Here is an 11313-nt window from a genome sequence, read left to right on the forward strand (position 1 = left end):
TCTCTGCCCCTCCCTTGCTCTCACTTCTCTCTGTCTCTCTCTTTCAAAAATAAATAAACATTTTTTAAGAGGGGGGAGAGAGGGGACAGGGTAGGAAGTAAACATTTCCTTGTAGTCTTTTCTATTGTTTTGGTTTTTTAATTATGTCAATGTCTTAAAATTTTCAAAAAAGCTTTAAATTAAAAAAAAATGACTCAAAGTCAAATGAATACTTTGTTCCTATTTTTTCTGAGCTTTTCTTCTCCATTAAAAATAGAAGTAATAATGCCATTAAACTCAGAAAAATAAGGTATGCTGTAGGATACTCCAATCACTTTACTTTGTATGCTATATGGATGTGCTATGTTATCGATGTGTTCAGCCTCCCTGACCATACTGACAGTCCTTTAAGGACAGGATCCATGTCTTACTCATCTACAGCTCTATGTCTACACATTCAATATAGTAAGTGCTCAATAAATTTTAATAGTGTCACCCATGATTAGGTGATGCTATATTAGTAAGATGATGCACTCCATTCTAGAATATAAAAATTTTAAATATGCGCACAGAGGGGCAAGATGGTGGGGAAGTAGGGAGCTCTGTAAGTTTCGCCCACCTGCATCTATCAAACTAAGGACTGAAGCCACAATACTCTGATCTGCAAGAGTGGGAGGAAAACACAGAGTCCACAAAGAAGACAGCCTCATAGGTGCCAGAGTGAGTGTGAACTGGGGAAATAAAAACGGGCTGGGCCTCCAGGCTTGGAGGGGAGGGAGTCCCCCGCCCCCGCCCCCAGCGCAGAGTCGAGAAGAGACAAGGGGAAGAGAAAGAGAGGCTTAAAATGCTCATAGAGCTGTCTCTAGAGAAGAGAAAAACCTCAGTCCGGGATGTAGAGGGATCCTAGCATCCCATCTATAACCGCTGGGCACAGGGAGAGGAATCCATCCCCTTTTAGCTGGTGCACTTTCCTTGGGCACAGCGCTCTGGATTCCAGGTGGAGCCAGGAGAAAACTGCTCCCAGACTTCCCCCTACTCAATCTCAGCTAGGAAGCCAGCCACCTGCAGGAGTACATCTCATCTCAGGCGGTAGCATTAAAGTGCATGGACTAGGATTTGGAAACGAGGCAGGGCTTAGAAAATACAACTTGGCCCGCTCACAGCATAGGGAGATCAGACCCAAAAGAGTAGCTTGCAACACTTGGTTCGAGAAGGGATTGGGGCACTGCCATTCTTTTCCCCGCGGCCACCAAGGCAGGGCCTTGGGGAACAGCCAGTGGAACCTGTAGTGGAGGCGAGACTGACCTACACCAAACCACACCCATCCGTGCTGGAGAGCTGCCCTTTCTTTTTCTTTTTTCTTTTTCCTTTTCTCCCCTTCCCCCAAGCCCCCCCCCCCCCACCTGGGAAAGACCAACATTGATGGACTGCCATGATTTGATCAATTCTTGCTAATCAGATATATTTTTCCCTTATCTCATTCTATCTCTCCCCTCTGCTGGTTTTATGCTTTTAGACTGTCCTTTGCCTTTTGTTATTTTTGTCTCCCACCCTTTTCTTTTCTTTTTCCCCCCTTTTTGGGTTGCTTGTTTGATTTGTCTGTGCGTTTGCATGCTTTTGTTCCCTGGGTGTTTATCTGTCTGTTTTCCTTTTCAGGGCTACCTCAAGAAACAAGCCAAAGCACACATGGTGGAGAGTCCCAAATATCACTGAGTAGGGAAATAAAATAACCAAAGGCACAACAAGAGAAACCGAGAGACACCATTAAAAGAATACTTCCTGAATGGACAGGCCCTGGACAATCAATGAGCCTCCTTTAATATAGCAATACTAACAGGTATAGAGTGCATAATGAGTTTTTAAAACTGACAAGAGACAGAACATTAGCCAAAATGACAAAATGGAAGAACTCTCCTCTGAAGAAAGTCCAGGAAGAAGTCACAGCCACAGAACTGCTCAAAACAGAGAGAAGCAACATAATCGAGCAAGAATTTAGAAAAATTGTCATAAAATTAATCGCTGGGCTTGAAAAAAGCATGGAGATAATCAGAGAATCTATTGATACAAACACTAGGGACCTTCTAAATAGTTGTGATGAGTTTAAAAAATGCTATAAATGAGGTGCATAATAAAATGGAGGTGCCCACTGCACAAATTGAAGAGGCAGAGAGGAGAATAGGTGAATTAGAAGACACAGTTATAGAAAAAGGGGAAGCCAAGAAAAAGAAAGAGAGATTGATCTAGGAGCATAAAAGGAGAATTCAAGACCTGAGTGATACAATCAAATGGAACAATATCCGTATCATAGGAATTCCTTAAGAAGACGAAAGAGAAAAAGGTCCTAAAGGGGTGCTTGATCAAATCATAGCAGAGAATTTCACCAATCTGGGGAAGGAAATAGACATTGAAATCCAAAAGGCACAGAGCACTCCTCTCAGACGTAAATTGAGTCAACTTTCAGCGCGACATACCATAGTGAAACTGGCAAAATATAAAGATAAAGAGAGAATTCTGAAAGCAGCTAGAGATAAAAGAGTCCTAACATACAAAGGGAAACCTATCAGAGTGGTTACAGACCTATCTCCTGAAACTTGGCAGGCCGGAAAGGAATGGCAGGAAATATTCAATGTGATAAACAGAAAAATAGGCAGCCAGGAATCCTTTATCCAGCAAGCCTGCCATTCAAAATAGAAGGAGAGATAAAGATTTTCCCAAATAAACAAAAATTGAGAGAATTCATCACCACCAAACCAGTCCTACAAGAAATCCTAAGAGAGACTCTATGAGGGAAATGTTGCAAGGAATACAAGGTACCAGAGACACAACTACAAGTATGAACTCTACAGAGAACACAATGACTCTAAACCCATATTTTTCAATAATAACACTAAATGTAAATGGACTGAATGCTCCAATCAAATGACAAGGGGTAGCAGACTGAATAAAAAAACAAAATCCATCTATTTGCTGTCTACAAGAGACTCATTTTAGACCTGAAGACATGGCAATGAGAAAGAATGAAATCTGCCCATTCATAGCAACGTGGATGGACCTTGAGGGTGTCATGCTAAGTGAAATAAGTTAGGCAGAGAAGGACAGATACTATATGTTTTTACTCATAGGTCTAACAGGAGAAACTTAACAGAGGACCATAGGGAGGGAAGGGGGGGAGAAGAATCAGGGAGAAGGAGGGAGGCAAATCATGAGAGACTCTTGAACACTGAAAACAAACTGAGGACTGAGGGGGAAGGGGAAAGACGAAGGGAGTTAATGGTCATGGAGGAGGGCACTTGTGGGGATGAGCACTGGGTGCTATATGGAAACCAACTTGACAATAAACTATAAAAAATAAAATATATATAAATAATATAAAATAAAGTATGCGCCCAACCAAACTGCCATGTCTTAACCATCTTTACACCCCCAAAGGACCCAAAAAGTGCTTTAGTAGATGCTTAGCAAATGTTTGTTTGTTTTTGTTTTTAAAGTATTTATTTATTAGAGAAAGGGAGAAAGAGAGAGCAGGGAGGGACAGAGAGAAAGAGAGAGAGAGAGAATCCCAAGCATGGTTCTACACTGTCAGTGCAGGGCCCAACATAGGGCTGAAACACACAAATGGTGAGATCATGACCTGAGCCAAAACTAAGAATCAGATGCTTAACTGACTTGAGTCATGCAGGTGCCCCAAATGTTTGTTGGATGAAAAAATCTTATTGAGTGAACAGATGCATGGTGACATGTTGGCTAAATATTGCCTAATATTTACACGATTTTATGTAAATATTATACAGATAAGCTAGACACTTATTTAGCTTTACTAAGGGAATTCATGTGAAGACAGAATTTTTAACAAGGAAAATCTAGAAAACAAGTTGAGAAGAAAGGGAGTTTTAAAGCAGTATTTGTTTTCTGAAGCAGAGTCTGAGAACTTTTGAGAATCTCATTATCACACTAGTTCAGAGGGGGGCTACTTTAGGTATCATGCACAGGGAAGGCCCTCTAAGAGCAAGGCTTTCCCACTTTTTAAAATGTGGACTGGCAGGAAAGATAAATACCATATGATTTCACTCACATGTGGGATTTAAGAAACACACACACACACGCACACACACAAAACATGGAAAAAACAAGAAACAGACTCCTAACTATAGAGAACAAAACTGATGATGACCAGAGGGGAGGTGGGTGGGAGGATGGGTTAAATGGGGATTAAGGAGTGCACTTGTGAGGCACTTGTGGTGCACTTGTGATGAGCACCAGGTGAGGTAAGTATTGAATCACTAAATTCTACACCTAAACTAATATTTCACTGTGTTAACTAACTGGAATTTTTTTTAAGACTTCAAAGAAAATTTTTAAGTAATCTCTACACCCAATGTGGGGCTTGAACTCTCTCTCTCTCTCTCTCTCTCTCTCTCTGGAGATCAAGAGTTGCATGTTCTTCTGACTGAGCCAGCTAGGTGCTCTGTAACAAACTGAAATTTAAACATAAACTCAAAAGAAGAAAAAAACATTTAAAAAGAAAAATAAAAAATAAACCAAAATTAAATTAAATTAAAATGTAGACTGGGACCTGAATAGGAATTAACCATGAGGCAAAATCCTGGAAAACAGTAAGTATCTAGGGAGACGAGACCCCAAGCACAGATTCTGAAGCTGGAGCAAGTATGGGATTGGCCTTTTAGAGAACAGAAAAGAAGCTGAGATGACTCGGCAGAGTAAGTAGGAGGGAGAGTGGAAGCAGGTGATGTTAGGGGACCCATGGAACTCTAGAGACCCCTGCAAAGGTTTGGTTTCTCCTAAGAGCAAAAGAAAGCCACAGACAGAATTATACAGCAAGGGTGGCATCCTTATTTTATAAAATAGCATCCAGTTGGATCAAGCCAAAAAAAAAAAAAATGACCACTTCTCTGGCTCCTCTTCCTTCACCTTCAAATCCAATGCATCCAATGCAAGTTCTGTTACTTTTCTCTTTTTCCTGAATTCATTCATTTCCATTGCTACACCCTCATCCTGATTATGACCATTTCTCACCTGGTTTTCTACATAGAGTTTCCAAGTAGTCTCACAGCTTCTACTCTTGTTTCACCTGCAATCTCTTTGCCAGTTTCTGGAAGCACTCAGTTGCATAAATGAGGAAGTAACAAGACTGGGAGAAAAATCAAGACTTCTGTCTCAAAGTGTATTTTATTTGTGATGCCTATGATATATCCAAATGGAGATGTCCAGTAAACAGTTGAATACATGAGTGTGGGACTCAGGAAAAAGAGTAGAGCTGGAATATATAAATTTAGGAGGCAGCCATATAGAGATGTTATTTAAATCCATCAGTGGACATATGACAACCTGGAGGGGAGTAAAGTGAATAAAAAAGAAAGAAAGAAAAGGGGTCAGGATGGAGTTCTTAAGAGTTCAGGAAAACAGGGAGGGCTCAGCAAATTTGCCCCACAAGCAAGCAGTCAGGTTAGTGATAAGACTGAGGGATTGTGGTGTCACAGAGGCCAAGAGAGAGGTACATGTTTCAAGAAGAGAGTGGTTAATCATATCAAATACTGCCAAGAGATCAAATAAAATAATAATACTAACATCACTATTAAGAATGGCTAACATCTACTAAGCACTTACCACTTAACACAACATGCTTTAAAAGTTTTACGGGTATTAACTCATTTAATTGCTTAACAACCCTAAGCATAGAAAAAGAGCCACTGGATTTGCTGACACAAAGGCTAAATGAAGAAATCTTTCATTCAACAATAATTGCTAAGTCCTGACTTGCTCTATCATTGGTTGTTTTTTTTTAATGTTTGTTTACTTTTGAGAGAGAGAGAGAGAGAGAGAGAGAATGAGCAAGAGACAGGCAGAGAGAGAGAAAGACACAGAATCTCAAGCAGGCTCCAGGTTCTGAGCTGTCAACACAGAGCCTGCCTTGGGGCTGAACTCAAAAACTGTGAGATCATGACCTGAGCCAGAAGTTGGACTTTGGACGCTTAACTGACTGAGCCACCCAGATGCCCCTCCAGGCACTATTTGAGCCTTTGAGGATGAAGCAGTGGAAAAGACAAAGCTTTTGCCCTCTATGAGCTTAATATAAACAGTAAACAAATAGACACATAATGCTGTACAATCAATAAGATAAGTACTTTTAAAAAAATGAGCAGGCTTTGGCCTGTTCTTTTTGACAAAGTGATCTGGTATATCTTTATAAGGCAACAAATACTTGAGGGAAGGGTTCTTGGCAGAGGAAAAGCCAAATGAAATGAGATGGGAGCAAGGAGGTCCCCATGGCTTGAGAACAGAGACGGTGTGGAGAGTGGTGGGACATTTGGTTGTGGAGGTAAGCCGGGTCCAGATTATGTGGGGCCTTGTGGGCCTGCTAAGGACTTCAGATTACAAACTAAGTGAGATGAGAACCCGCTCTGGAGAGGTGAAAGCAGGAGAGCTGCATATAATTTATCTTCTAAAGACCTGTGATTACTATATGAACAATAAACTGGGGAAGGCGGGGTAGGATGGGACCAGAGTGGAGGCAAGAGTAAGCTGCAAGCTGCTATAGTACACCAAGCACGAGATGACAGTGGGTTACAAAGATGATAAGCTTTAGATATTAATAAATGGTCAGTTATGATATATCTCAAAATTGGGGTTTGCTAATGGTTTGAAGGCTGGGTATAAGAGAGAAAGAGGTGTCAAGAATGACTCCAAAGCTTTTTATCCTAGCACATGGATGAATGAGTGATGATACCATTTGCTGAAAAGAGGAACAATAAAGGAAGAAAGCTTGGGTGTGGAAGTATTAGTTCATTCACAGACACATTCAATTCTGCATGCCTACTAGATATTCAAGTAGGGATATTAAATAGACAATTGGTTATAAACTTTGGGGCTCAAGGGAGAAATCTGAGAAGTTACCAGCATACAATTAAAGCCATGGAACTGATGACAACCCAGGGAACCTAGACGCTGGGGAAAGATGAGGATCTAGCAAAGAAAACTGAGTCAGGAACAATTGATGAGGTAGGATGATAATGAAGACAAATAAAGAAAGACTTCCAAGAAAGAAAGGGTGAATGTGCCAAATGAATAAGATGAGGATGAAGAATTAACCATTGATTTTGGCAAGGCAGAGGTCATTATGATCTCAACAAGAGCAACTTCAGCCAAGTAGAGGAGTTGAACATTTAAGTGGGTTCTCAAGGGAATGAGAGGAGAGGATATGGAGGTGACTTATAAAATAACTACTGTTTTTAAGGAATTTTTCTCCAAAGAGGAGCAGAGAAATAGAAATGGCACCTGGAGGGGTACATGTGGTCAAGGGAGGTTTTGTTTTATTTTTTTAAGATGAAAGTGTATGTTTATAGAGTATATGTGAGCATTCATGGGACTGATTCATTAGAAATGGAGAAATTAATTCTGTAGGAGAGAGGAGTGATTATGGCAAGAACAAAGTTCTTCAGGAGACAAGAATGGAATCCAAAGCATAAGTGGAAGATTTTGCTTTTTATAGAAAAAGGCACAGTTCTTCTCTGAAATATGGAAACAAACCCATAAGTGTAAATTTGGGCAAGTCATTGATTAGTGGTAAAAAAATAAATAAATAAGAAAGCCCATGACTGATTGCTTCTATTTGTTCAATAAAGTATAAGGCAAAGTTGTCAGTTGTTTGGAGGTCAAAAGTATAACATTTGGAGGAGAGTAAAGAGGACAGTTAGCCACCTTCTCAGAGACTAGAATTAACTTACTAGGTGAACAAAGTGGGATTGCTAGAAGTATCGAGTGACCGACTAAGATCTGTGGTCATGAAATGGAAATAAAAGCAATCATATGATTGTGTGATTTTGTACAGTAAGAATCAGCTGCTCAGGTGTAGGCAGAGTGTGGGTGGTCAGGTCTAACCAGGGTTGGGGTTTTGCCAGGAGAAGTATGGTAGATAGCCAAAGGGTAAATGGAGTGGGGGACTATGTGAGCCCCTGATAGGCCATAGAAGGGAAGGTGATAAAGAGGAGTCTAGGAGAACATAAGAGTGAAGGTGGTCAGCTGAGGGACTGGAACCCCAGTTTGGACAAAGAATTGTTTCAGGTGGTTCATAAGTGAACCAGTGGGGTTTGAGCAAGGGATGTTTATACCCAAGACCATCAGCTCTGTCAGTTTGTGAATTTGGTGAGGACTTTACACATTTAGTAAATGTACATTTTTAATTCCTCTGGAGTACTTTGTTACTACAACTTTAACAATGTAATAGCTAGCATTTATTGAGCGCCACCATGTGCCAAACACTGACAGAAATATCCCCCCTTCAAGGATACCATCCTTTGATTGGGGCGAAAGATGATGATGTAATACAAAATCTTAAGTGCTATGATAGAAGTCACGTTCAAAGTGGCAACCCTGAGAAAATGCGATGACTAACTGTAGTGAAGAATTAAGGGCTTTAAAGAGAAGTTACAGTGAATAACCAAGGATAGCTAGGAGGTCATCAGGTGAAGAGAAGAGAGAGTGAAGAGATTCTGTTTCTCTCATTACCAGAGTCTCAATTACCCATCAGATGACTGCAAAGCAGTAGGTAAATGACACAAAAATTACCTCCCTTTAAAAACAAGGTGAGCTCTTGAGTGCAAGCATCCACATTAGGACCCCCAGTTCTACATAGGGCAGTGTTGCTCAGGGCTTCTGGAAGGGCCCCAGCACCTACCACTCAGGCAAGATTGCGGAATCCGTGGCAGGAATCTGGTCACCGGAGTAGGGGCGATCGCCACGGTGGCTCTGGGAAGCAACTTGGCTTTGTGGGGCTTGTGGGTCTCGTGGGGAGCAGGGGGGGCCCGGGGCTTATGGGGCAGCAGGGGCCCACTGGGCTTGCGCTGTACGTGGGACTCATAGGCTTCGTGGGGCTCCTGGGGCTCACAGGGTTTGTGGGGCTCATAGGGCCTGTGGGGCCCATAAGGCTTGTGGGGCTCATAGGGTTTGTGGGGTTCAGATGTCTCCTCGGACTCAGAAAAGTCGTTGCACAGGTGTCGCGTGCTCTGCTCATTGGCCTCTCCCGGTTCCTCCGACTCCTCGGGTTCCTCGGGTTCCTCCGGCTCCTCAGACTCCTCACACTTGTGCACGTCGAGGAGTCTGACTACAAAGGGCTTCCGGAGGGCTTCGCGAGGAACCGCTTTTTCGGTCGTGTCATGCCCATCCGAAAACGCAGATGAGCCTGAACGTTCTAAGTTCTCCATTGGCGCCCAGAAGCCCCGGCTGCGCGCGGCGCCGACCCTCTCGGTGTGATACAGGCGGGCTGTTTGTCCTCGGCGCGACCCGAGGGGTCTGGGGTGGGCGGTGCCCAAGCCCCGCCCCGTCAGCCCAGCCGCCCCGCCCAAGGGCCCTCCTCTCGCGTTCGCCGGTTGCCAAGGGGACGCGCATCGCTAGCCAGCCGCGCTCGCTAGCGGGCGGGGAGAAACCGGTGAGGTCCTGACCCACTGTTCCCCGTGTTACCCGCGAGGATTCTAGAGCGCTCTCGGTAGCTCTGTTACTTGTCGAGGCCTTGAGGCAAAACATACCAGCTTCCAGTGTAGTTACAGCAACGCTCAGACAGCGGAGCCAGGTCCCTGTTCGGTTCGGAAGTTCTCTGGTGCCGGTTCTCTTTAGACCTTTGCTCCCTATCACGCTGGGAGGAGTGATATTCTAAGGCCCTCGATTTCTAAGATTGATTTCCATCAGTTTCTAGTAAATGCACAACAATCCTAATGTGGGTGTGAGGGATGGGCAAGCCCAATATGTCATTTGGTTAGAACTTAATTATTCAGGAGAAATCTCAAATTCAGATTTAAAATTTTTTTCTGCATGCGAAGTTAGAACAAAGAGATACAGAAGTAAAAGAAAATATATTCATCTACAACTTGTGTCTCGTTATAGGACTGTCTACTGAACAGTGCACTATAAATCGTTTTTTATAAGGCCTGTATTCTCTTGTGAAGAGCACAACTTTTAGTCTGGTATGTGTGTGTTAACATTTATTTGTTAAATGTGATATCTTTTAAACACAGTATACCAAAATTTTTATAACCCTGTTTTTGGCAACTCCCCTTCTCTTTTTTATCTTTATACTAAGAGATTTTAAGAAGTAAGTGATCTCTGGATGTCTCTCAATCCTAAGGAGTGCTTGCAGCTAATTTTCATGATAGAGAAAAGAAGTGGTAGGGTTTCCCTGATGTGGGTTTTTTGTTTATGTTTTTGTTTGGAAGAAGAGACTAGAGGTGTTCAAGAATAAGTCATCTGTCCAAGTGTATGGTAAACCCAAGTGTACTTTTTGTACACTACTTGGTATTCCTTAGATATACCTTGTCTCACAGTGCAAAAAGTTAAAAGAGAAACATTTTGGATTGTGGATGTCATCTAGAATGGAACAGGAAGAGAGGGCATATCTCAATCGGGAAATCTTTCTCCCTCAGACAAGATATAGACATGTGTGGAAATTCAAGAAGTATATCAAAAACTTGGGGGAAGGAGAAATAAAGCTGTCAGCGAGTTTTAACACGTGAACAATCAGGCAAGAGTTATGTAAATTTGCCTTAAAGAGGCACCCCCAAACAGTACTACTCTACCACTATCCTATCTTAGTGGTTTTGCCTATTCAAAAACTTCAGAGGGGAGAGGGTCCAATGCCAAAGACTGCAAATAGTACATACAGCTGGTTCTTCAGGCCCTTTGGGAGATGGATCTCTGACCTGATACCACTCTGTATTAATAGATCCATGCTCACCAGGCAACTTTCTGACAGGACCCAGCTTCCCAGGGATTTTGCTCACTGGGAGAGATTAGGGTCATACAGAATGGATTCTGGTCCACATCACAGTTATATATTGGCATTCTAATTTTATAAACCAATCTCATGAAACTGACTTCTGTCTTTCCAGGGATAAATTTAGGAATTGATCTGGATTCTCTCTTTCCCTCATCCCCTGCACTACCTCCAGGGCATCAGCAACTCCAGTGCATTCTTCAAATGTGTTTTTAATTCCCCCTTTTCTTTCCATCTCCTTTGCCAGTCCATCTCACTGATGGCATCCCAGGCCACCCTCAGCCCTCAAACTGGTGTAATAACAATTACAACACTCCAAATTATTTAGAATAAATCTCAAGCGAGGATCTGGAGAAAGGGGGAATCTTTTTACACTCTTGGTGGGACCGTAAAATGGTGCAGCCACTCTGGAAAACCATATGGAGTTTCCTCAAAAACTTAAAAATAGAACTACCCTACAATCCAGCAATTACACTACTAGGTATTTATCGAAGGGATACAAAAATACTAATTCAAAGGGATACGTGCACCTCAATGTTTAGAATAAATCTGAA

The 11313-nt window shown here is 42.3% G+C and overlaps 1 protein-coding gene across 1 annotated transcript in view; it reads right to left on the reverse strand.

Annotated features, from left to right (window-relative positions):
• The window catches only part of THEGL (theg spermatid protein like), a 44577-nt gene extending 35262 nt beyond the window's left edge, over positions 1 to 9315 (reverse strand). Inside the window, exon 1 of the mRNA XM_029931850.1 lies at positions 8672 to 9315. Within this exon, the coding sequence (XP_029787710.1) occupies positions 8672 to 9197 (526 nt within the window). The 5' untranslated portion in view covers positions 9198 to 9315. The remainder of the gene's footprint in view (positions 1 to 8671) is intronic.
• Positions 9316 to 11313: the final 1998 nt, after the last annotated feature.

Source organism: Suricata suricatta, chromosome 1 (genome assembly GCF_006229205.1).
Source record: "Suricata suricatta isolate VVHF042 chromosome 1, meerkat_22Aug2017_6uvM2_HiC, whole genome shotgun sequence".
Lineage (NCBI taxonomy): Eukaryota > Metazoa > Chordata > Mammalia > Carnivora > Herpestidae > Suricata > Suricata suricatta.